Source organism: Salvelinus alpinus, chromosome 16 (assembly GCF_045679555.1).
Source record: "Salvelinus alpinus chromosome 16, SLU_Salpinus.1, whole genome shotgun sequence".
NCBI classification, from domain to species: domain Eukaryota; kingdom Metazoa; phylum Chordata; class Actinopteri; order Salmoniformes; family Salmonidae; genus Salvelinus; species Salvelinus alpinus.
In genome coordinates, this window is record NC_092101.1 from 54,508,178 (window position 1) to 54,535,045 (window position 26,868).

At 42.2% G+C, this 26,868-nt stretch overlaps 1 protein-coding gene across 3 annotated transcripts in view; it reads right to left on the bottom strand.

Annotated features, from left to right (window-relative positions):
• Window positions 1-1,313: 1,313 nt before the first annotated feature.
• Window positions 1,314-26,868, bottom strand: part of LOC139541689 (ubiquitin-protein ligase E3A-like) — a 41,288-nt gene continuing 15,733 nt past the window's right edge. For all 3 annotated transcript variants that reach the window (XM_071346622.1, XM_071346623.1, XM_071346621.1), the window contains exons 8-14: window positions 25,994-26,138; window positions 25,505-25,710; window positions 19,211-19,375; window positions 17,172-17,327; window positions 10,495-10,568; window positions 8,539-8,682; window positions 1,314-1,584 (exon numbers count right to left, since the gene is read on the bottom strand). In XM_071346622.1, the coding sequence (XP_071202723.1) occupies window positions 1,464-1,584; window positions 8,539-8,682; window positions 10,495-10,568; window positions 17,172-17,327; window positions 19,211-19,375; window positions 25,505-25,710; window positions 25,994-26,138 (1,011 nt within the window). In that variant the 3' untranslated portion in view covers window positions 1,314-1,463. The remainder of the gene's footprint in view (window positions 1,585-8,538; window positions 8,683-10,494; window positions 10,569-17,171; window positions 17,328-19,210; window positions 19,376-25,504; window positions 25,711-25,993; window positions 26,139-26,868) is intronic.

Genomic DNA, 26,868 nt, shown 5'->3' on the forward strand with positions numbered 1-26,868 from the left:
AATTCAGTGGTATTATTATAAAAACATTTTTCTCCCAAGTCAAAAATTCACATTATATGGGTCAGATTAACTGTGAAGTCAGATTAGGGTTGCAGAATTCTGATAACGTTCCCAAAATTCCCAGGTTTTCCAAAAACTCCTGGTTGGAGGATTCTTGATTTCCTCTTTATTCCCTCCTGATTCTGGGACTCTTCCAACTGGGATTTCTGGAAAAACCAAGGGATTTTTGGGAAAAGCATCCCCCCCCCCCCCTAAAAAATTATTTTGCAACTGTAAGTGAGAGTACAGCTACCAAACGACTAACAATTCACTGGAGCTTGGTAAAGCTAATTATTTACGTTGTGTCTGTAACCATGCATTAAAATAAAATAGAAAAAACTGAAAGCACTCCCGTCAGGGCTAAGAGAGTGCTCTGTTCTGTCCGGCATACAAAATGAATGAATCCCCAAAAAACATCTACGTATTGAACAGCTATTCAACACATTAGAAAGAGTGCTGGACTGCAGCCAAAAGTAGCAGGGAGATTTGCCAAAGAGGCAGCGGTACAGACGATGATGCAACTCCGTCATACAATAGGGGGACGCGTCCCAAATGGCACCCTATTCCCTATGTAGGGGCCCTGGTTAAAAGTAGTGCACTATGTAGGGAATAGGGTCCCACTTGCATAGCTTGTAGAAGAGCAGGAACACTGTATTGGTGTACTGGTTAGAATAGTCCTGTGCCTTAGACGACACCACGCTAATACGTCATATGAACACCCCCCCCCCCTTCAAGTACAGTGGAAAAAGTATTTCACGGTACTTGTGCACGTGACAATAAAACTTGAAACAAAGCATTATAGAGGTCTATGAGCAGCTATAAAACACCTGGCAGGGCATTATAATGCATAGCTCATAAGACATTATAAAATGTACTTTTCAATGCATTATGAAGAGGGTATTATATTAGGAAGTGTTACCGACAACACTGCTGGCATTAAAGAATATCATAAACTAACAAAATGTCCTAAAAACGGCAGTATACAGTAGTGTATATACCATTCGCTAACATTCAGAAGGTCTAGTTAAGTGCACTTCCACAACAATCAATGATAACCTGCTTCTTCTTCTTAAAAGTTTTTACACATCAAAAAATCTTTAATAAAACACATCAAATAAATCCAGCGAGCTCCAGTAAGAATTATAACTGATTTCAACTGTTTGAATAACCTAGAATGTAGGAGAGGTTCTGCGTACATTAAATGGATCTGAGGGGGGGGGGCTAGATCGAATGTCTGCTAGTTGAGTCTAGTTCCTGTTCAGGCACACAGTCTCTGGAGCACTTCCTTGTCGTAATGCCACATTAATTTCAACTGTTGCATCCTTGTATAATTCCTTCCTTCTCCACTACAAAAACATTAAACCATTGAACTGAAGCCAGGAAGTTTGTTTTGTTTTTTTGCAGAGTTGTCATTTTTGTTTGTTTCACAGCATTCCAAATCCTTTGGCATAAGTGATGGCTTTGAGAAGTCTCTCCTTCAGTTTCTCCTTTGAATCGTATTCAGGGAGCAGCAAAGCATTAAAACACGTGTGAGAAGTAGGTAACCTGACGAGAGAGAGAGAGAGAGAGGGATGGACAGAGAGAGAGAGAGACAGAGAGAGAGAGAGAGAGAGAGAGAGAGAGAGAGAGAGAGAGAGAGAGAGAGAGAGACAGAGAGAGAGAGAGAGAGAGAGAGAGAGAGAGACAGAAAGAGAGACAGAGACAGAGAGAGAGAGGGACAGAGAGAGAGAGAGACAGAGACAGAGAGACAGAGACAGAGACAGAGACAGAGAGAGAGGCAGAGAGAGAGAGAGAGAGAGAGAGAGAGAGAGACAGAGAGAGAGGCAGAGAGAGAGAGAGAGAGAGAGAGAGAGAGAGAGAGAGAGAGAGAGAGAGAGGTAGAGAGAGAGAGAGAGAGAGAGACAGAGAGAGAGAGAGAGAGAGAGAGAGAGAGAGACAGAAGTTACAGATCTATCCAAGTCGTCTGGGAGGCCCCACTGAAACAAATCAGGTATAAGGTATGATTCTGCATCCCAAATGACACCCTATTGCAGGGTTCCCCAACTGGTGGCCCGCGGGCTGAATTTGGCCACAGGGTGGTTTTATTTGGCCCCCCAATGTTTTCTGAGCAAAAAATAAAGAAATACTTTTAACATTTTCATTGTTAGACATAAAAGACTGTAAAAACACCAGGAAATCAGCTCCAAGTGATTTTAATTTCTGTATTCCACCCAGAATAGAGAGACACGTGATCATATACAAATGTAAGCAAGGTTTGAAAGAATTAGGTTTTAGTCGTCTTCTTGCGGTGAATTTGCAGACTACAAATTATTGGTCAATATTTTCCAGGCCCCGACCATCCACACACCAAAAAAATGACCCCCGGCTGAATCTAGTAAATGATCCCTGCTCTAGTTGTTATAATCTAGTAGATGATCCCTGTTCTAGTTGTTATAATCTAGTAGATGATCCCTGTTCTAGTTGTTATAATCTAGTAGATGATCCCTGTTCTAGTTGTTATAATCTAGTAGATGATCCCTGTTCTAGTTGTTATAATCTAGTAGATGATCCCTGTTCTAGTTGTTATAATCTAGTAGATGATCCCTGTTCTAGTTGTTATAATCTAGTAGATGATCCCTGTTCTAGTTGTTATAATCTAGTAGATGATCCCTGCTCTAGTTGTTATAATCTAGTAGATGATCCCTGCTCTAGTTGTTATAATCTAGTAGATGATCCCTGCTCTAGTTGTTATAATCTAGTAGATGATCCCTGCTCTAGTTGTTATAATCTAGTAGATGATCCCTGTTCTAGTTGTTATAATCTAGTAGATGATCCCTGCTCTAGTTGTTATAATCTAGTAGATGATCCCTGTTCTAGTTGTTATAATCTAGTAGATGATCCCTGCTCTAGTTGTTATAATCTAGTAGATGATCCCTGTTCTAGTTGTTATAATCTAGTAGATGATCCCTGTTCTAGTTGTTATAATCTAGTAGATGATCCCTGTTCTAGTTGTTATAATCTAGTAGATGATCCCTGTTCTAGTTGTTATAATCTAGTAGATGATCCCTGTTCTAGTTGTTATAATCTAGTAGATGATCCCTGTTCTAGTTGTTATAATCTAGTAGATGATCCCTGTTCTAGTTGTTATAATCTAGTAGATGATCCCTGCTCTAGTTGTTATAATCTAGTAGATGATCCCTGTTCTAGTTGTTATAATCTAGTAGATGATCCCTGCTCTAGTTGTTATAATCTAGTAGATGATCCCTGTTCTAGTTGTTATAATCTAGTAGATGATCCCTGTTCTAGTTGTTATAATCTAGTAGATGATCCCTGTTCTAGTTGTTATAATCTAGTAGATGATCCCTGTTCTAGTTGTTATAATCTAGTAGATGATCCCTGTTCTAGTTGTTATAATCTAGTAGATGATCCCTGCTCTAGTTGTTATAATCTAGTAGATGATCCCTGTTCTAGTTGTTATAATCTAGTAGATGATCCCTGCTCTAGTTGTTATAATCTAGTAGATGATCCCTGCTCTAGTTGTTATAATCTAGTAGATGATCCCTGTTCTATTTGTTCTAATCTAGTAGATGATCCCTGTTCTAGTTGTTATAATCTAGTAGATGATCCCTGCTCTAGTTGTTATAATCTAGTAGATGATCCCTGTTCTAGTTGTTATAATCTAGTAGATGATCCCTGTTCTATTTGTTCTAATCTAGTAGATGATCCCTGTTCTAGTTGTTATAATCTAGTAGATGATCCCTGCTCTAGTTGTTATAATCTAGTAGATGATCCCTGTTCTAGTTGTTATAATCTAGTAGATGATCCCTGTTCTAGTTGTTATAATCTAGTAGATGATCCCTGTTCTAGTTGTTATAATCTAGTAGATGATCCCTGCTCTAGTTGTTATAATCTAGTAGATGATCCCTGTTCTAGTTGTTATAATCTAGTAGATGATCCCTGTTCTAGTTGTTATAATCTAGTAGATGATCCCTGTTCTAGTTGTTATAATCTAGTAGATGATCCCTGTTCTAGTTGTTATAATCTAGTAGATGATCCCTGTTCTAGTTGTTATAATCTAGTAGATGATCCCTGCTCTAGTTGTTATAATCTAGTAGATGATCCCTGCTCTAGTTGTTATAATCTAGTAGATGATCCCTGCTCTAGTTGTTATAATCTAGTAGATGATCCCTGTTCTAGTTGTTATAATCTAGTAGATGATCCCTGTTCTAGTTGTTATAATCTAGTAAATGATCCCTGTTCTAGTTGTTATAATCTAGTAGATGATCCCTGTTCTAGTTGTTATAATCTAGTAGATGATCCCTGTTCTAGTTGTTATAATCTAGTAGATGATCCCTGTTCTAGTTGTTATAATCTAGTAGATGATCCCTGTTCTAGTTGTTATAATCTAGTAAATGATCCCTGTTCTAGTTGTTCTAATCTAGTAGATGATCCCTGTTCTAGTTGTTATAATCTAGTAGATGATCCCTGTTCTAGTTGTTATAATCTAGTAGATGATCCCTGCTCTAGTTGTTATAATCTAGTAGATGATCCCTGTTCTAGTTGTTATAATCTAGTAGATGATCCCTGTTCTATTTGTTATAATCTAGTAGATGATCCCTGTTCTAGTTGTTCTAATCTAGTAGATGATCCCTGTTCTAGTTGTTATAATCTAGTAGATGATCCCTGTTCTAGTTGTTATAATCTAGTAGATGATCCCTGTTCTAGTTGTTATAATCTAGTAGATGATCCCTGTTCTAGTTGTTATAATCTAGTAGATGATCCCTGCTCTAGTTGTTATAATCTAGTAGATGATCCCTGCTCTAGTTGTTATAATCTAGTAGATGATCCCTGTTCTATTTGTTCTAATCTAGTAGATGATCCCTGTTCTATTTGTTCTAATCTAGTAGATGATCCCTGTTCTAGTTGTTATAATCTAGTAGATGATCCCTGCTCTAGTTGTTATAATCTAGTAGATGATCCCTGTTCTATTTGTTATAATCTAGTAGATGATCCCTGTTCTATTTGTTATAATCTAGTAGATGATCCCTGCTCTAGTTGTTATAATCTAGTAGATGATCCCTGTTCTAGTTGTTATAATCTAGTAGATGATCCCTGTTCTAGTTGTTATAATCTAGTAGATGATCCCTGTTCTAGTTGTTATAATCTAGTAGATGATCCCTGTTCTAGTTGTTATAATCTAGTAGATGATCCCTGTTCTAGTTGTTATAATCTAGTAGATGATCCCTGCTCTAGTTGTTATAATCTAGTAGATGATCCCTGTTCTAGTTGTTATAATCTAGTAGATGATCCCTGTTCTAGTTGTTATAATCTAGTAGATGATCCCTGTTCTAGTTGTTATAATCTAGTAGATGATCCCTGCTCTAGTTGTTATAATCTAGTAGATGATCCCTGCTCTAGTTGTTATAATCTAGTAGATGATCCCTGTTCTAGTTGTTATAATCTAGTAGATGATCCCTGCTCTAGTTGTTATAATCTAGTAGATGATCCCTGCTCTAGTTGTTATAATCTAGTAGATGATCCCTGTTCTAGTTGTTATAATCTAGTAGATGATCCCTGCTCTAGTTGTTATAATCTAGTAGATGATCCCTGCTCTAGTTGTTATAATCTAGTAGATGATCCCTGTTCTAGTTGTTATAATCTAGTAGATGATCCCTGCTCTAGTTGTTATAATCTAGTAGATGATCCCTGCTCTAGTTGTTATAATCTAGTAGATGATCCCTGTTCTAGTTGTTATAATCTAGTAGATGATCCCTGCTCTAGTTGTTATAATCTAGTAGATGATCCCTGCTCTAGTTGTTATAATCTAGTAGATGATCCCTGTTCTAGTTGTTATAATCTAGTAGATGATCCCTGTTCTAGTTGTTATAATCTAGTAGATGATCCCTGCTCTAGTTGTTATAATCTAGTAGATGATCCCTGTTCTAGTTGTTATAATCTAGTAGATGATCCCTGTTCTAGTTGTTATAATCTAGTAGATGATCCCTGTTCTAGTTGTTATAATCTAGTAGATGATCCCTGTTCTAGTTGTTATAATCTAGTAGATGATCCCTGCTCTAGTTGTTATAATCTAGTAGATGATCCCTGTTCTAGTTGTTATAATCTAGTAGATGATCCCTGTTCTAGTTGTTATAATCTAGTAGATGATCCCTGCTCTAGTTGTTATAATCTAGTAGATGATCCCTGCTCTAGTTGTTATAATCTAGTAGATGATCCCTGTTCTAGTTGTTATAATCTAGTAGATGATCCCTGTTCTAGTTGTTATAATCTAGTAGATGATCCCTGCTCTAGTTGTTATAATCTAGTAGATGATCCCTGTTCTAGTTGTTATAATCTAGTAGATGATCCCTGTTCTAGTTGTTATAATCTAGTAGATGATCCCTGTTCTAGTTGTTATAATCTAGTAGATGATCCCTGCTCTATTTGTTATAATCTAGTAGATGATCCCTGTTCTAGTTGTTATAATCTAGTAGATGATCCCTGTTCTAGTTGTTATAATCTAGTAGATGATCCCTGTTCTACTTGTTATAATCTAGTAGATGATCCCTGTTCTAGTTGTTATAATCTAGTAGATGATCCCTGTTCTAGTTGTTATAATCTAGTAGATGATCCCTGTTCTAGTTGTTATAATCTAGTAGATGATCCCTGTTCTAGTTGTTATAATCTAGTAGATGATCCCTGTTCTAGTTGTTATAATCTAGTAGATGATCCCTGTTCTAGTTGTTATAATCTAGTAGATGATCCCTGCTCTAGTTGTTATAATCTAGTAGATGATCCCTGTTCTAGTTGTTATAATCTACAGTGTGTTCAGAAAGTATTCAAACCCCTCACCTTTGCCACATTTTGTTACGTTACAGCCTTATTCTAAAATGGATTCAATACAAAAAATCATCATCAATCTACACACAATACCCCATAATGACAAAGTGAAAACAGGGTGAGATTTTTTTGCAAATTTATAAATAATAAAAAACAGAAATACCTTATTTACATAAGTATTCAGACCCTTTAGCTCTGGTGCATCCTGTTTCCATTGATCATCCTTGATATGTTTATACAACCTGATTGGAGTCTACCTGTGGTCAATTCAATTGATTGGACATGATTTGGAAAGGCACACACCTGACTATATAAGGTCCCACAGTTGACAGTGCATGTCAGAGCAAAAACCAAGCCATGATGTAGAAGGAATTGTCCGTAGAGCTCCGAGACAGGATTGTGTCGAGGCACAGATCTGGGGAAAATATTTCAGCAGCATTGAATGTCCCCAATTACAGTGCCCTCCATCATTCTTAAATGGAACAAGTTTGGAACTCTTCCTAGAGCCCAGACAAACTGAGAAATCAGGGGGAGAAGGGCCTTGGTCACAGAGGTGACCAAGAACCCAATGGTTGCCCTGACAGAGCTCCAGAGTTCCTCTGTGGAGATGGGAGAACCTTCCAGAAGGACAACCATCTCTGCAGCACTCCACCAATCAGGCCTTTTTGGTAGAGTGGCCAGACGGAAGCCACTCCTCAGTAAAAGGCACATGACAGCCCACCTGAAGGACTCTCAGACCATGAGAAACAAGATTATCTGGTCTGATGAAACCAAGATTGAACTCTTTGGTCTGAATGCCAAGCGTCATGTCTGGAGGAAGCCTGGCACCATCCCTACGGTGAAGCATGGTGGTGGCAGCATCACGCTGTGGGGATGTTTTTCAGCAGCAGGGACTGGGAGACTAGTCAGGATCGAGGGAAAGATGAAAAGAGCAAAGTACAGAGAGATCCTTGATGAAAAACTAGCTCAGGAAATCAGACTGGGTGAAGGTTCACCTTCCAACAGGACAACGACCCTAAGCACACACCCAAGACAACACAGGAGTGGCTTTGGGACAAGTCTCTGAAAGTCCTTAACTGGCCCAGCCAGAGTCAGGACTTGGACCCAATCGAACATTGCTGGAGAGACCTGAAAATAGCTGTACAACAACGCTCCCCATCCAACCTGACATGAGCTAGAGGATCTGCAGAGAAAAATGGGAGAAACTCCCCAAATACAGGTGTGCCAAGCTGGTAGCGTCATACCCAAGAAGACTCCAGGCTCTATTCACTGCCAAAGGTTCAACAAAGCACTGAGTAAAGAGTCTGAATACTTATGGAAATGTGATAGTTTTTTAAAATTTGTAATAAATGTGAAATAAATTCAAAAAACCTGTTTTTGCTTTGTCATTGTGGGTTATTGTATAAGGGGAAAAAAATAAAATGTACTACATTTTAGAATAAAGCTGAAACTAAACAAAATATCGAAAAAGGGGACTGAATACTTTCCCGAATACACTGTATGGATTAGGGTACCATCTGAGACATCGGTATAAAGTCTGAGCTATGTCCCAAATGGCACCCTATTCCCTATAAACACCCGTTAGGTGCTTTTGACCCAATCTATGGAATAGGATGTATGGTGCACGACTCTGGTCAGTAGTCGTATAGGGAGCAGGATGTCATTTGGGACCCGAGGCCTCACCTGTCTGTGTCGGGACCGTTCTTGGCGATGATCATCTTTAACTTGCCCAGGCCTCCTACGGGTGCTCTGTCAGTCCCCGTCGTAAACTGGAGGAAAAGTCTCTTATCCTCCTCACCAAATGAATGCACCGTCTCCCAGAAGTCTCTATGAGTGAGAAATAGAGGAATACAAATGAAACATTTATTTATTTTTTTATTTTTTTGGTCTGGGTGTATATGGAATCTGTATTACAGTTTTTTCCTAATGAAACAGCAGTAGCTTCGGTATGTGACAAAACACAGACACTAAATTATAGTGTAAACTGGTTAGCAACATAATTAGAGCAGTAAAAATATATGCTTTCTCATACCCGTGGAATTCGGTCTGATATGCCATGGCTTATATACCATATATATAGCGCATTAACGATACAGCATGGTTTGTCGAGATCGGTGTGGAAGAACTTGACTGGCCTCCACAGAGCCCTGACCTCAACCCCATCGAACACCTTTGGGATGAATTGGAACGCCGACTGCGAGCCAGGCCTAATCGCCCAACATCAGTGCCCGACCTCACTAATGCTCTTGTGGCAAAATTAAAGCAAGTCCCTGCAGTAATGTTCCAACATCTAGTGGAAAGCCTTCCCAGAAGAGTGGAGGCTGTTATAGCAGCAATGTTCCAACATCTAGTGGAAAGCCTTCCCAGAAGAGTAGAGGCTTTTGGAATGAGATGTTGGACGAGCAGGTGTCCACATACTTTTGGTCATGTAGTGTATATACTGAACAAAAATATAAATGCAACAATTTCAAAAGACTTTACAGAGTTACAGCTCATATAAGGAAATCAGTCAATTGAAATAAATTAGGGTCTATGGATTACACGTGACTGGGAATACAGATATGCATCACAGATACCTTAAAAAAAAAGTTAGGGGCGTGGATCAGAAAACCAGTCAGTATCTGGTGTGACCACCATTTGCCTCATGCAGCGCGACACATCTCCTTCACATAGAGTTGATCAGGCTGTTGATTGTGGAATTAAATATAAAACGCAACATGTAAAGTGTTGGTCCCCATGTTTCACGAGCTGAAATATAAGATCCCAGAAATGTTCCATACACACAAAAAACATATTTCTGTCAAATGTTGTGCCCAAATTTGTTTACATCTCTGTTAGTGAGCATTTCTCCTTTGCCAAGATAATCCATCCACCTGACAGGTGTGGCATATCAAGAAGCTGAGTAAACAGCATGATCATTTCACAGGTGCACCTTGCGCTGGGGACAATAAATGGTCACTCTTAAATGTGCAGTTTTGTCACACAACACAATGCCACAGTTTTGAGAGAGCGTACAATTGGCATGCTGACTGCAGGAATGTCCACCAGACCTGTTGCCAGATAATTTAATGTCAATTTCTCTACCATAAGCCGTCTTCAACGTTTTTTTTAGAGAATTTCGCAGTACATCCGACAGGACTAAAAAACGCAGCCCACGCCAGCCCAGGACCTCCACATTCGGCTTCTTCACCTGCGGATCGTTTGAGATCAGCCACCCGGACAGCTGATGAAAATAAGGAGAATTTCTGTCTGTAATAAAGCCCTTTAGTGGGTAAAAACTCATTAAGATTGGCTGGGCCTGGCTCCCAAGTAGGTGGGCCTATGCCCTCCCAGGCCCACCCATGGCTGTGCCCCTGACCAGTCATGTGAAATCTATAGATTAGGGCCGAATGAATTGATTTCAATTGAATGGTTTCCTTATATGAACTGTAACTCAGTAAAATCTTTGAAATTGTTGCATGTTGCGTTTATATTTTTGTTCAGCATATATTATTTTATTAAATACATATATAAATATAATGAAAGTGATATATGCAGATCTTTCATTCAAGAGAGAAATTGAAAGAGATCTTTGTATAGAAATATAGAAATCAATGTCACAACACAGTAAAAAATGACATTAAAAAAAAAATGTTTTACTTAATAATGCGACAATCCTTGCTGTAGCCTCCGTCATACTCTGTCGTTTCTTCTAGCGCTTGAAAGTCTAAATTCTGAGAAGGAAGTTGGAACACAGGAGACAGTTAAATCAAGCTGCATCAGGTGGCATAGAAAACAATAGTGCAGCTATGGATTTAATTGTCATATTTTGTTGATGATCTACACAAAATACTCTAATGTCAGAGTGGAAGAAAAATTATAACATTTGAACAAAAAGATCATAAAAAATACTAATATATCTTGATAAGTATTCAACCCCCTGTGTTAATACATGTTAGAATCACCTTTGGCAGTGATTATAGTGGTGAGTCTTTCTGGGTAAGTCTCTAAGAGTGTTCCCACACCTGAATTGTGCAACATTCTTCAAGCTCTGTCAAATTGGTTGTTCGTCATTGCTAGACAACCATTTTCAGGTCTTGCTATCGATTTTCAAGCAGATTTATGTCAAAACTGTAACTTGGACTCAGGAACATTCACTGTTTTCTTGGTAAGCAACTCCAGTGTATATTTGGCCTTGTGTTTTAGGTTATTGTCCTGCTGAAAGGTGAATTAATCTCCCAGTGTCTGGTGGAAAGTAAACTGAACCAGGTTTTCCTCTAGGATTTTTGCCTGTGCTTAGCTTAGCTTTCTTCTCCCCAGTCCTTAACAATTACAAGCATACCCATAACATGATGCAGCCACCACTATGCTTGAAAATATGGAGAGTGGTACTCAGTAATGTGTTGTATTCAGGATAAAAAAGTGAATTGCTTTGCCAATTTTTTTGCAATATTACTTTAGTTGCAAACAGGATGCATGTTTTGGAATATATTTTATTCCGTACAGGCTTCCTTCTTTTCACTCTGTCATTTAGGTTAGTAGTGTGGAGTAACTACAATGTTATTTCATTTATTTATTTAACCTTTATTTAACTAGGCAAGCCAGTTAAGAACAAATTCTTATTTACAACGACGGCCTACCCCGGCCAAACCCTAACCCAGACGACGCTGGGCCAATTGTGCGTCGCCCTATGGGACTCCCAATCACGGCAGGTTGTGATACAGCCTGGAATCGAACCAGGGTCTGTAGTGAGGCCTCTAGCACTGAGATGCAGTGCCTTAGACTGCTCGGGAGCCTGTGTGTTGTTGATCCATCCTCATACTACTAAGCTATACGGAATTGTTTTAATAAGGTCATACCAAGGATCATTCTGCTATTTGATTTGACCTAATTTGACCATACAAACACATTGAATTACAGATTCACAACAGAAAATATTTTTTACAATATCAAAAGGAAGTTTGTTCTGAAGTGTCTTTCCTGTATCTGAGAGATGGAAGATCAGGAAAGACATTTAACGCCTTATTATTGTCACTAGTCTCCATATACAGTGCAATCAGAATGTATTCAGACCCCTTGACTTTTTTCCACATGATGTTACATTCCAGCCTTATTCTAAAATGTATTCAATTGTATTTTTCCTCATCAATCTACACACATTACCCCATAATGACAAAGCAAAAAAATTTTTTGGGGGGGAAATGTTTGCAAATTCATAAACTGAAATATTACATTTCCATAAGTATTCAGACTCTTTACTCAGTACTTTGTTGAAGCACCTTTTGCAGCAATTACAGCCTCGAGTCTTCTTGGGTATGACGCTATAAGCTTGGCACACCTGTATGAGGAGTTTCTCCCATTCTTCTCTGCAGATCCTGTTAACCTCATTCAGGTTGGATGGGGAGCGTCGCTGCACAGCTATTTTCAGGTCTCTCCAGAGATGTTCGATCAGGTTCAAGTCCGGGCTCTGGCTGACCACTCAAGGACATTCAGAGACTTGTCCCGAAGCCACTCCTGCATTGTCTTGGCTGTGTGCTTAGGGTTGTTGTCCTGTTGGAAGGAACCCCAGTCTGAGGTCCTGAGCACTCTGGACCTTTCATCAAGAATCTCTCTGTACTTTGTTACATTCATCTTTCCCTCGATCCTGACTAGTCTTCCAGTCCCTGCCGCTGAAAAACATCCCCACAGCATGATGCTGCCACCACCACTCTTCACCATAGGGATGATGCCAGGTTTCCTCTAGATGTGATGCTTGGCATTCAAGCCAAGGTTTCATCAGACCAGAGAATCTGGTTTCTCATGGTCTGAGAGTCCTTTAGGTGCCCTTTTGGCAAAACTCCAAGCGGGCTGTCATGTGCTTTTTACTGAGGAGTGGTCTCCGTCTGGCCATTCTAGCATAAACGCCTGATCGGTGGAGTGCTGCAGAGATGGTTGTCCTTCTGGAAGGTTCTTCCACCTCCACAGAGGAACTCTGTCAAGAGTGACCATCGGGTTCTTGGTCAAGACCCTTCTCCTCCGATTGCTCAGTTTGGCCGGGCGGCCAGCTCTAGGAAGAGTCTTGGTGGTTCCAAACTTTTTCGCTTTAAGAATGATGGAGGCCACTGTGTTCTTGGGGACATTCAATGCTGCAGAAGTGTTTTGGTACCCTTCCCTAGATCTGTGCCTTGACACAATCCTGTCTCGAAGCTCTACGGACAATTCCTTCGACCTCATGGCTTGGTTTTTGCTCTGACATACAGTGACAGTGTGTGCCTTTCCAAATCATGTCCAATCAATTGAATTAACCACAGGTGGACTCCAATCGAGTTGTAGAAACATCAAGGATGATCAATGGAAACAGGGTGCTCGACTTCGAGTCTCATAGCAAAGGGCCTGAATCTTTTTATTTGTTTTATTTCACCTTTATTTAACCAGGTAGGCCAGTTAAGAACAAGTTCTCATTTACAACTGCGACCTGGACAAAATAAAGCAAAGCAGTGCGACACAAACAACAGAGTTACACATGAGATAAACAAACGTACAGTCAATAACACAATATAAAAAATCTATATACACTGTGTGCAAATTAGGTAAGATTAGGGAGGTAAGGCAATAAATAGGCCGTAGTGGCGAAGTAATTACATTTTAGCAATTAAACACTGGAGTGATAGATGTGCAGATGAGGAATGTGCAAGTAGAGATACTGGGGTGCAAAGGAGCAAAAAATAAATAACAATATGGGGATGAGGTAGTTGGATGGGCTATTTACAGATGGGCTATGTACAGGTGCAGTGATCTGTGAGCTGCTCTGACAGCTGGTGCTTAAAGTTAGTGAGGGAGATATGGGTCTCCAGCTTCAGTGATTTTTGCAGTTGGTTCCAGTCATTGGCAGCAGAGAACTGGAAGGAAAGGCGGCCCAACGAGGAATTGCCTTTGGGGGTGACCAGTGAAATATACCTGCTGGAGCACGTGCTACCGGTGGGTGCTGCTATGGTGACCAGTGAGTTGAGATAAGGCAGGGCTTTACCTAGCAAAGACTTATTATAGATGACCTGAAGCCAGTGGGTTTGGCAACAAATATGAAGCGAGGGCCAGCCAACGAGAGCATACAGGTCGCAGTGGTGGGTAGTATATGGGGCTTTGGTGACAAAACGGATGGCACTGTGATAGACTGCATCCAATTTACTGAGTAGAGTGTTGAAGGCTATTTTGTAAATGACATCGCCGAAGTCAAGGATTGGTAGGATAGTCAGTTTTACGAGGGTATGTTTGGCAGCATGAGTGAAGGATGCTTTGTTTGCGAAAGCTGATTCTAGATTTAGTTTTGGATTGGAGATGTTTAATGTGAGTCTGGAAGGAGAGGTTACAGTCTAACCAGACACCTAGGTATTTGTAGTTGTCCACATATTCTAAGTCAGAACCGTCCAGAGTAGTGATGCTAGACGTGCGGGCGGGTGCGGGCAGCGATCGGTTGAAGAGCATGCATTTAGTTTTACTAGCGTTTAAGAGCAGTTGGAGGCAACGGAAGGAGAGTTGTATGGCGTTGAAGCTCGTCTGGAGGTTAGTTAACACAGTGTCCAAAGAAGGGCCAGAAGTTTACAGAATGGTGTCGTCTGCATAGAGGTGGATCAGAGAATCACCAGCAGCAAGAGTGACATCATTGATGTATACAGAGAAAAGAGTCGGCCTGAGAATTGAACCCTGTGGCACCGCCATAGAGACTGCCAGAGGTCTGGACAACAGGCCCTCCGATTTGACACACTGAACTCTGTCTGAGAAGTAGTTGGTGAACCAGGTGAGGCAGTCATTTGAGAAACCAAGGCTGTCGATTCGTAAGCCTTGGCCAGGTCGATGAATACGGCTGCACAGTATTGTCTTTTATCGATGGTGGTTATGATATCGTTTAGGACTTTGAGCGTGGCCGAGGTGCACCTAAGACCAGCTCGGAAACCAGATCGCATAGCGGAGAAGGTACGGTGGGATTCAAAATGGTCGGTGATCTGTTTGTTAACTTGGCTTTCGAAGACCTTAGAAAGGCAGGGTAGGATAGATATAGGTCTGTAACAGTGTGAGGCTAATGTGTCTCCCCCTTGGAAGAGGGGGATGACCGCAGCAGCTTTCCAATCTTTGGGGATCTCAGACGATATGAAAGAGAGGTTGAACAGGCTAGTAATAGGGGTTGCAACAATTGCGGCAGATCATTTTAGAAAGAGAGGGTTTAGATTGTCTCGCCCAGCTGATTTGTAGGGGTCCAGATTTTGCAACTCTCAGAACATCAGCTATCTGGATTTGGGTGAAAGAGAAAAATGAGGAGGCTGGGGCAAGTTGCTTTGGGGGGTGCAGGGCTTTTGACAGGTGGAAAGCATGGCCAGCCGTAGAGAAATGCTTATTGAAATTCTCAATTATCGTGAATTTATCGGTGGTGACAGTGTTTCCTAGCCTCAGTGCAGTGGGCAGCTGGGAGGAGGTGCTCTTATTCTCCATGGACTTTATAGTGTCCCAGAACTTTTTGGAGTTTGTGCTACAGGATGCGAATTGCTGTTTGAAAAAGCTAGCCTTTGCTTTCCTAACTGCCTATGTATATTGGTTCCTAACTTCCTTGAAAAGTTGCATATCGCGGGGGCTATTCGATGCTAATGCAGAACGCCACAGGATGTTTTTGTGCTGGTCAAGGGCAGTCAGGTCTGGAGTGAACCAAGGGTTATATCTGTTCCTGGTTCTACATTTTTTGAATGGGGCATTATTATTTAAGATGGTGAGGAAAGCACTTTTAAAGAATAACCAGGCATCCTCTACTTCTGGAATGAGGTCAATATCCTTCCAGGGTACCCGGGCCAGGTCGTTTAGAAAGGCCTGCTCGCTGAAGTGTTTTAGGGAGCGTTTGACAGTGATGAGAGGTGGTTGTTTGACCGCAGACCCATTACGGATGCAGGCAATGAGGCATTGATCGCTGAGATCCTGGTTGAAGACAGCAGAGGTGTATTTAGAGGGCAGGTGAGGGTGCCCATGGTTACGGATTTGGGGTTGTACCTGATAGGTTCATTAATAATTTGTGTGAGATTGAGGGCATCTAGCTTAGATTGTAGGACGGCCGGGGTGTTAAGCATGTCCCAGTTTAGGTCACCTAACAGTACGAGCTCTGAAGATAATTGGGGGGCAATCAATTCACATATGGTGTCCAGGGCACAGCTGGGGGCAGAGGGTGGTCTATAACAAGCGGCAACGGTGAGAGACTTGTTTTTGGAAAGGTGGATTTTTAGAAGTAGAAGCTTGAATTGTTTGGGCACAGACCTGGATAGTATGACAGAACTCTGCAGACTCTCTCTACAGTAGATTGCAACTCCACCTCCTTTGGCAGTTTCATCTTGTCGGAAAATGTTATAGTTAGGGATGGACATTTCAGGGTTTTTGGTGGCCTACCTAAGCCAGGATTCAGACACGGCTAGGACATCCGGGTTGGAAGAGTGTGCTAAAGCAGTGAATAAAACAAACTTAGGGAGGATGCTTCTAATGTTAACATGCATGAAACCAAGGCTTTTGTGGTAACAGAAGTCAACAAATGAGAGCGCCTGGGGAACAGGAGTGGAGCTAGTCACTGCAGGGCCTGGATTAACCTCTACATCACCAGAGGAGGAGTAGGATAAAGGTACGGCTAAAGGCTATAAGAACTGGTCGTCTAGTGCGTTCGGAACAGAGAGTAAAAGGAGCAGGTTTCTGGGCGCAGAAGAAGGATTGAAGGCATAATGTACAGACAAGGGTGTGGTAGGATGTGAATACAGTGGAGGTAAACCGAGGCATTGAGGGACGATGAGAGGTTTTGTCTCTTGAGACACCATTTAAACCAGGTGAGGTCACCACATGTGTGGGAGGTGAAACAAAAGGGCTAGCTAAGGCATATTGAGCAGGGCTGGAGGCACTACAGTGAAATAAGACAATAATCACTAATCAAAACAGCAATGGACAAGGCATATTGACATTAGGGAGAGGCATGCGTAGCCGAGTGATCAATGGGACCAGTGAGCTAGACGAGCTGGAGACATGGCGATTCAGACAGCTAGCGGGCCGGGGCTAGCAGAAGGACCTTAGGGGGACGTTGCGACGGAAGACTCGGGTTGTAACCCCCGCGGACGGTTACGTCGGCAGACCAGTAGTGACGGATCGGCAGGGCTCCGTGTAGGTAGTAAAAGGGTCTTGGCAAAATAGGTATTTCAATTCAGGTTGTAACACAACAAAATGTGGAAAAAGTCAAGGGTTGTGAATACTTCCTGAAGGCACTGCATGCATGTATCTTTCTGTTTTTTTTATTTTTTTTTTTATCATAGGCTTAAAGTGAAATTCCTAACGAAAATCCTACTTACTCTGCTTCCACAGATGAGTAGCTCCACCTCTTCAGGTCTAAATAAACAGTTGAGAGGCGACTCGTTGGTGACCATCTGGAAGCCCCTCCTGAAGGCTTTGAACTGGCGCTCCACACTCTTATTTAGGATGTAATCACCATACAGAGACACAAACTCCTGGAGACCAGAAACACACACATAAACACACATAGGAAACAGTAAAAACAACATCATCGTTCACTTCAGTGGTCCTGTGATACACTAAGTCTAGTCTAACACCTTTCGACGGTCCTCCCTAACAGGTATCTCACCTTTCTACGGTCCTCCCTAACAGGTATCTCACCTTTCTACGGTCCTCCCTAACAGGTATCTCACCTTTCTACGGTCCTCCCTAACAGGTATCTCACCTTTCTACGGTCCTCCCTAACAGGTATCTCACCTTTCTACGGTCCTCCCTAACAGGTATCTCACCTTTCTACGGTCCTCCCTAACAGGTATCTCACCTTTCTACGGACCTCCCTAACAGGTATCTCACCTTTCTACGGTCCTCCCTAACAGGTATCTCACCTTTCTACGGACCTCCCTAACAGGTATCTCACCTTTCTACGGTCCTCCCTAACAGGTATCTCACCTTTCTACGGTCCTCCCTAACAGGTATCTCACCTTTCTACTGTCCTCCCTAACAGGTATCTCACCTTTCTACTGTCCTCCCTAACAGGTATCTCACCTTTCTACTGTCCTCCCTAACAGGTATCTCACCTTTCTACTGTCCTCCCTAACAGGTATCTCACCTTTCTACGGTCCTCCCTAACAGGTATCTCACCTTTCTACGGTCCTCCCTAACAGGTATCTCACCTTTCTACGGTCCTCCCTGAACAGGTATCTCACCTTTCTACGGTCCTCCCTAACAGGTATCTCACCTTTCTACGGTCCTCCCTAACAGGTATCTCACCTTTCTACGGTCCTCCCTAACAGGTATCTCACCTTTCTACGGTCCTCCCTAACAGGTATCTCACCTTTCTACGGTCCTCCCTAACAGGTATCTCACCTTTCTACGGTCCTCCCTAACAGGTATCTCACCTTTCTACGGTCCTCCCTAACAGGTATCTCACCTTTCTACGGTCCTCCCTAACAGGTATCTCACCTTTCTACGGTCCTCCCTAACAGGTATCTCACCTTTCTACGGTCCTCCCTAACAGGTATCTCACCTTTCTACTGTCCTCCCTAACAGGTATCTCACCTTTCTACTGTCCTCCCTAACAGGTATCTCACCTTTCTACTGTCCTCCCTAACAGGTATCTCACCTTTCTACTGTCCTCCCTAACAGGTATCTCACCTTTCTACTGTCCTCCCTAACAGGTATCTCACCTTTCTACTGTCCTCCCTAACAGGTATCTCACCTTTCTACGGTCCTCCCTAACAGGTATCTCACCTTTCTACTGTCCTCCCTAACAGGTATCTCACCTTTCTACTGTCCTCCCTAACAGGTATCTCACCTTTCTACTGTCCTCCCTAACAGGTATCTCACCTTTCTACTGTCCTCCCTAACAGGTATCTCACCTTTCTACGGTCCTCCCTAACAGGTATCTCACCTTTCTACTGTCCTCCCTAACAGGTATCTCACCTTTCTACGGTCCTCACTAACAGGTATCTCACCTTTCTACGGTCCTCACTAACAGGTATCTCACCTTTCTACTGTCCTCACTAACAGGTATCTCACCTTTCTACTGTCCTCACTAACAGGTATCTCACCTTTCTACTGTCCTCACTAACAGGTATCTCACCTTTCTACTGTCCTCACTAACAGGTATCTCACCTTTCTACTGTCCTCACTAACAGGTATCTCACCTTTCTACTGTCCTCACTAACAGGTATCTCACCTTTCTACGGACCTCACTAACAGGTATCTCACCTCACTAACAGGTATCTCACCTTTCTACTGTCCTCACTAACAGGTATCTCACCTTTCTACTGTCCTCACTAACAGGTATCTCACCTTTCTACTGTCCTCACTAACAGGTATCTCACCTTTCTACGGTCCTCACTAACAGGTATCTCACCTTTCTATTGTCCGCATTAACAGGTATCTTGTCCCCGTTTTCCTTCAGGTCGTAAGTGATGGGGTCTCCAAACAGGTCAGTCTGTGAGATCTGGAAGGTGATCATCATGTCCTCCTCCACGTCGCCCTCATAGTCCAGCAACTCCTTCAGACTCTGGTACAGAACCTGCGATGGCAGAGAACCACAGAGATAGTTAGAGGACTCAACATTCTATCTGTCCTGTTAAGGCGTCTGTGAGAGCATGGGCAGCGCCATTGAGGTCATCTCCATTTTGAAGTAGTCCATTTTCTTCTTCTACTACTTCTATGAAAGGGTGCATTACTGCGAGTGTGTTGTTTGAACATGTATTTACTGCCATCTGCAGTTATGAAATGTTTGCTCACGAGTATGATTAATTGGCTTATTTCTACTGATTACATGAATGCAATTATGGGATCCTTCATTAATAACGGATGTAACAATTCACCAACAAACATTTGAACCGGGAAACGATGCGTAAGATGTGAGTACATCGGTCCGTGAGACCTCAAAATCATTACAAATGTTACGCATCGCCGGTTCACTGAAATGTTATGCTCAAACTACTTCCTTTCTACCTTCCAAAAATAGCTAATATTTTGTTACAACTGTCCCTCAATAGCCTAGTCAAACTGGGCACTCTGCACAGCTTTGCTCGCTGACCAACGTAGGCTACATGCTGATCGGGGCTTCGATTAAAGATTTTATTTTGACGGTTCACCATCAGCAACTCTGAATGCTCGGCTATGAAAAGCCAACTGACATTTACTCCTGAGGTGCTGACCTGTTCACCGGACGTGCTACCTGTCCCAGACCTGCTGTTTTCAACTCTCTAGAGACAGCAGGAGCGGTAGAGATACTCTGAATGATCAGCTATGAAAAGCCAACTGACATTTACTCCTGAGGTGCTGACCTGTTGCACCCTCTACAACCACTGTGATTATTATTATTATTTGACCAAGCTGGTCAAGCATTTCACTGTAAGGTCTGTAAGGTCTACACCTGTTGAATTTGGTGCACGTGACAAATAAACTTTGATTTGATTTGCTTCTGCCCTAAAGAGTTCTTGCATAGTTTGGAGCTGTGCTTTGGGTCATTGTTCTGTTGTAGGAGGAAATTGGCTCTAATTAAGCACCGTCCACAGGGTATGGCGTGGTGTTGCAAAATGGAGTGATAGCCTTCCTTCTTCAAGATCCCATTTACCCTGTACAAATCTCCCACTTTACCACCACCAAAGCACCCCCAGACCATCACATTGCCTCCACCATGCTTGACAGATGGTGTTAAGCACTCCTCCAGCATCTTTTCATTTTTTATGCGTCTCACGAATGTTCTTCTTTGTGATCCGAACACCTCAAACTTAGATTTGTCTATCCATAACAATTTTTCCCAATCTTCCTCTGTCCAGTGTCTGTTATTTTGCCCATCTTAATCTTTTCTTTTATTGGCCAGTCTGAAATATGGCTTTTTCTTTGCAACTCTGCCTAGAAGGCCAGCATCGCAGTCACCTCTTCACTGTTGACATTGAGACTGGTGTTTTGCGGGTACTATTTAATGAAGCTGCCAGTTGAGGACTTGTGAGGCATCTGTTTCTCAAACTAGACACTCTAATGTACTTGTCCTCTTGCTCAGTTATGCACCGGGGCCTCCCACTCTTTCTATCCTGGTTAGAGACAGTTTGCGCTGTTCTGTGAAGGGAGTAGTACACAGCATTGTATGAGATCTTCAGTTTCTTGGCAATTTCTTGCATGGAATAGCCTTCATTTCTCAGAACAAGAATAGACTGATGAGTTTCAGAAGAAAGTTACTTGTTTCTGGCCATTTTGAGCCTGTAATCGAACCCACAAATGCTGATGCTCCAGATATTCAACTAGTCTAAAAGAAGGCCAGTTTGATGGATTCTTTAAATCAGAACAACAGTTTTCAGCTGTGCTAACATAATTGCAAAAGGGTTTTCTAATTATCAATTAGCCTTTTAAAATGAAAAACTTGGATTAGCTAACACAACGTGCCATTGGAACACAGGAGTGATGGTTGCTGACAATGGGCCGCTGTCATCTGTTTCCAGCTACAATAGTCATTTACAACATTAATGTCTACACTGTATTTCTGATCAATTTGATGTTATTTTAATGGTAAAAAAAAAGTGATTCTCTTTCAAAAACATGTACATTTCTAAGTGAACTCAAACTTTTGAACGGTAGTGTGTATATATATATTCGTTGGCTATGTTTAAAGATAAAATATTGATACATTATATAGCTCTAATACTTTATATCTGCAAAAATGACAAATGTATTAGTGGGTGTGTTCAGATCTAAAGGGTGTGTGTGTGTGGGGGGGAGGGTAACATTGCCCCTCCTAACTGAGTGTAGGGTGGTATAGAATTATACATAATTTACACACGTCAGCTCAGAGAGATCGAATTCAGAGAGGCCCAGCTCATGAGCTTCCATCAGCAGCAGATTTGAATTTAGAAAAGAAAATGGATGCTTTTATGCAAATGTTAGTGCATCGATTCTTCTAAATCAAACCGAATCGCATAGAATCGTTTCAAACTAAATGTATGGTTCCTGTATCATATCGGAGCCCATGTATCTAGATGCGTATCCAATCGATTTGAAAAGGAAAGACGCACATCCCTAATAATATTAACAATAATAATAATAATAATAACAATAATATTATATGACATTTAGCAGACGCTTTTATCCAAAGCGACTTACGTCATACGTGCATACATTTTTGTTTTGTTTTTGATTTTGATTTTGACTTATGGGCAACTCTATTAAAAAATGACATCGGCCTATATGATATTGGCTGCGATAGACGAGTGTCTTGTCCAAGGGGTGTACTTGTATATCGAGCTACTCAGTGGTGTAAAGTACTTAAGTAAAAATACTTGAAAAAGTACTACTTAAGGAGTTTTTTGGGGGGTATCTGTAATTTACAATTTATATTTTTGACTACTTTTACTTTCCTTAAGAAAATATTGTACTTTTTACTTTAACATTTTCCTTGACACCCAAAAGTACTCGTTACATTTTCAATGCTTAGCAGGACAGAAATTGTCAAATTGACGCACTTATCAACGAAACATCCCTGGTCATCCCTACTGCCTCTGATCTGGCGGATTCACTAAACACACATGCTTCGTTTGTAAATGATGTCTGAGTGTTGGAGTGTGCTCCTGGCTATCTGTAAATGATGTCTGAGTGTTGGAGTGTTCCCCTGGCTATCTGTAAATGATGTCTGAGTGTTGGAGTGTTCCACTGGCTATCTGTAAATGATGTCTGAGTGTTGGAGTGTTCCCCTGGCTATCTGTAAATAATGTCTGAGTGTTGGAGTGTTCCCCTGGCTATCTGTAATGATGTCTGAGTGTTGGAGTGTGCTCCTGGCTATCTGTAATGATGTCTGAGTGTTGGAGTGTGCTCCTGGCTATCTGTAAATGATGTCTGAGTGTTGGAGTGTGCCCCTGGCTATCTGTAAATGATGTCTGAGTGTTGGAGTGTTCCCCTGGCTATCTGTAATGATGTCTGAGTGTTGGAGTGTGCCCCTGGCTATCTGTAATGATGTCTGAGTGTTGGAGTGTGCTCCTGGCTATCTGTAAATGATGTCTGAGTGTTGGAGTGTGCCCCTGGCTATCTGTAATGATGTCTGAGTGTTGGAGTGTGCCCCTGGCTATCTGTAAATGATGTCTGAGTGTTGGAGTGTGCCCCTGGCTATCTGTAAATGATGTCTGAGTGTTGGAGTGTTCCCCTGGCTATCTGTAAATGATGTCTGAGTGTTGGAGTGTTCCCCTGGCTATCTGTAAATGATGTCTGAGTGTTGGAGTGTGCCCCTGGCTATCTGTAAATGATGTCTGAGTATTGGAGTGTTCCCCTGGCTATCTGTAAATGATGTCTGAGTATTGGAGTGTTCCCCTGGCTATCTGTAAATGATGTCTGAGTGTTGGAGTGTGCCCCTGGCTATCTGTAAATGATGTCTGAGTGTTGGAGTGTGTCCCTGGCTATCTGTAAATGATGTCTGAGTGTTGGAGTGTGTCCCTGGCTATCTGTAAATGATGTCTGAGTGTTGGAGTGTGTCCCTGGCTATCTGTAAATGATGTCTGAGTGTTGGACTGTGTCCCTGGCTATCTGTAAATGATGTCTGAGTATTGGAGTGTGTCCCCTGGCTATCTGTAAATGATGTCTGAGTATTGGAGTGTTCCCCTGGCTATCTGTAAATGATGTCTGAGTGTTGGAGTGTGCCCCTGGCTATCTGTAAATGATGTCTGAGTGTTGGAGTGTGCCCCTGGCTATCTGTAAATGATGTCTGAGTGTTGGAGTGTTCCCCTGGCTATCTGTAAATGATGTCTGAGTGTTGGAGTGTGCCCCTGGCTATCCATAAATGATGTCTGAGTGTTGGAGTGTTCCCCTGGCTATCTGTAAATGATGTCTGAGTGTTGGAGTGTGCCCCTGGCTATCTGTAAATGATGTCTGAGTGTTGGAGTGTCTGATGTGTCCCTGTATCTGTAAATGATGTCTGAGTGTTGGACTGTGTCCCTGGCTATCTGTAAATGATGTCTGAGTATTGGAGTGTTCCCCTGGCTATCTGTAAATGATGTCTGAGTATTGGAGTGTTCCCCTGGCTATCTGTAAATGATGTCTGAGTGTTGGAGTGTGCCCCTGGCTATCTGTAAATGATGTCTGAGTGTTGGAGTGTGCCCCTGGCTATCTGTAAATGATGTCTGAGTGTTGGAGTGTTCCCCTGGCTATCTGTAAATGATGTCTGAGTGTTGGAGTGTGCCCCTGGCTATCCATAAATGATGTCTGAGTGTTGGAGTGTTCCCCTGGCTATCTGTAAATGATGTCTGAGTGTTGGAGTGTGCCCCTGGCTATCTGTAAATGATGTCTGAGTGTTGGAGTGTTCCCCTGGCTATCTGTAATGATGTCTGAGTGTTGGAGTGTGCCCCTGGCTATCTGTAAATTATGTCTGAGTGTTGGAGTGTGCCCTTGGCTATCTGTAAATGATGTCTGAGTGTTGGAGTGTGCCCCTGGCTATCTGTAAATTATGTCTGAGTGTTGGAGTGTGCCCTTGGCTATCTGTAAATGATGTCTGAGTGTTGGAGTGTTCCCCTGGCTATCTGTAAATGATGTCTGAGTGTTGGAGTGTGCCCCTGGCTATCTGTAAATGATGTCTGAGTGTTGGAGTGTTCCCCTGGCTATCTGTAAATGATGTCTGAGTGTTGGAGTGTGCCCCTGGCTATCTGTAATGATGTCTGAGTGTTGGAGTGTTCCCCTGTCTATCTGTAAATGATGTCTGAGTGTTGGAGTGTGCCCCTGGCTATCTGTAATGGTGTCTGAGTGTTGGAGTGTGCCCCTGGCTATCTGTAATGATGTCTGAGTGTTGGAGTGTTCCCCTGGCTATCTGTAAATGATGTCTGAGTGTTGGAGTGTGCCCCTGGCTATCTGTAATGGTGTCTGAGTGTTGGAGTGTGCCCCTGGCTATCTGTAAATGATGTCTGAGTGTTGGAGTGTTCCCCTGGCTATCTGTAATGATGTCTGAGTGTTGGAGTGTTCCCCTGGCTATCTGTAATGATGTCTGAGTGTTGGAGTGTTCCCCTGGCTATCTGTACATTATGTCTGAGTGTTGGAGTGTGCCCCTGGCTATCTGTAAATGATGTCTGAGTGTTGGAGTGTTCCCCTGGCTATCTGTAATGATGTCTGAGTGTTGGAGTGTGCCCCTGGCTATCTGTAAATGATGTCTGAGTGTTGGAGTGTGCCCCTGGCTATCTGTAATGATGTCTGAGTGTTGGAGTGTTCCCCTGGCTATCTGTAATGATGTCTGAGTGTTGGAGTGTGCCCCTGGCTATCCATAAATAAATAAAAAAACAATAAAATGGTGCCATCTGGTATGCTTAATATAAGGAATTTGAAATGATTTACTTTTGATACTTAATAAGTTTAAACCAAATACTTTTACTCAAGTCAAGTTTTACTGGGTGACTTTTACTTGAGTCATTTTCTAATGAAGGTATCTTTACTTTTACTCAAGATTGATAGTTGGGCACATTTTCCCACCACTGCTCACACTACAGAAACAGGAGAAAATCTCCTGCCCTACGGGCCGTTCTGGCTAGCACAAGTCTACTTCCTATATCATATCTAACAGGTTTAAACATGTTACATTAATGACATTACAAATGACATTGAAACACGTTGAAATATGTTCCAGTACCGGGTTTAAACATGTTACATTAATGACATTGAAACAGGTTGAAATATGTTCCAGTACCGGGTGAGAGTCTGCCAGGTCAAGATAGGTTCCTTTCTTCCCCATCAGTTTCCTGTAGACCACCATGGGGAAGTGAACATCCAGGATGCAGTTGTTGTAGATGGCCAGGCCCAGGACGATGCCTATCAGGGTGAACTGGGCCTCATTTTCCAGAGAGGACGGGTTATACCAGAACAGCTTGGTGGACTCATCATACGTAAACATGCCTGAGGGAAGGAACACATATCATTCATTCATTCATTATTTTTTTTATTTATGTAGCCACAAATTGTCCACTCAGTAAACACTCGCTACTGTCTGCCAGAGTCCTGAGACCCATAAAAATATATATTACAGTGAGTGTCTAAAAAAAGGAACATAACAACACCATGAGGACAGTTGGACAGTTTGCTGGTGAATAATACATGGAAATGCCTGAGCGATCAGTAAGAACTTGTCATGAACATGTCTTGAAATCTTCACAAATGTTCAAGCGGAAGAGTATCTTACCAATATCGGGATTGAACATCTCCTCAAGGACAAGCTGGAAAAACTCTTTAGACACTCCTCCTTCGTCGACGCCCTGCTCTCCTTCAAACTCCACAAACAGCTGCTTCCTCAGGTCCGCTGGGTTCTCCATGGAGATCATCTCTAACTGTAGGACGCAGAAAGCAGGTTAGGAGAAAACAGCAACATACTTTTTTGGTCAAAATGGATTAAATTACTTTTGTCCTCATCAACTTGATTCTTCACCAAGACTCTTCCTAGAGATGGCCGCCCAGCCAAACTGAGCAATCGGAGGAGAAGGGCCTTGGTCAGGGAGGTGACCACAAACCCAATGGTCATTGACAGAGCTCCAGAGTTCCTCTGTGGAGATGGGAGTATCTTCCAGAAGGACAACCATCTCTGCAGCACCCCACCAATCAGGCCTTTATGGTAGAGTGGCCAGGCTCTCCAAAGGGTGGTGAGGTCTGCACAACACATCACCGGGGGCAAACTACCTGCCCTCCATAACACCTACAGCACACGATGTCACAGGAAGGCCAAAAAGATCATCAAGGACAACAACCACCCGAGCCACTGCCTGTTCACCCCGCTATCATCCAGAAGGCGAGGTCAGTACAGGTGCATCAAAGCAGGGACCGAGAGACTGAAAAACAGCTTCTATCTCAAGGCCATCAGACTGTTAAACAGACATCACTAACATAGAGAGGCTGCTGCCAACATTGAGACCCAATCACTGGCCACTTTAATAAATGGATCACTAGTCACTTTAAATAATGTTTACATCTCCTACATTACTAATATCATATGTATTTACTGTATTTTATACCATCTATTGCACCTTGCCTTTGCCGCTCGGCCATCGCTCATCCATATATTTA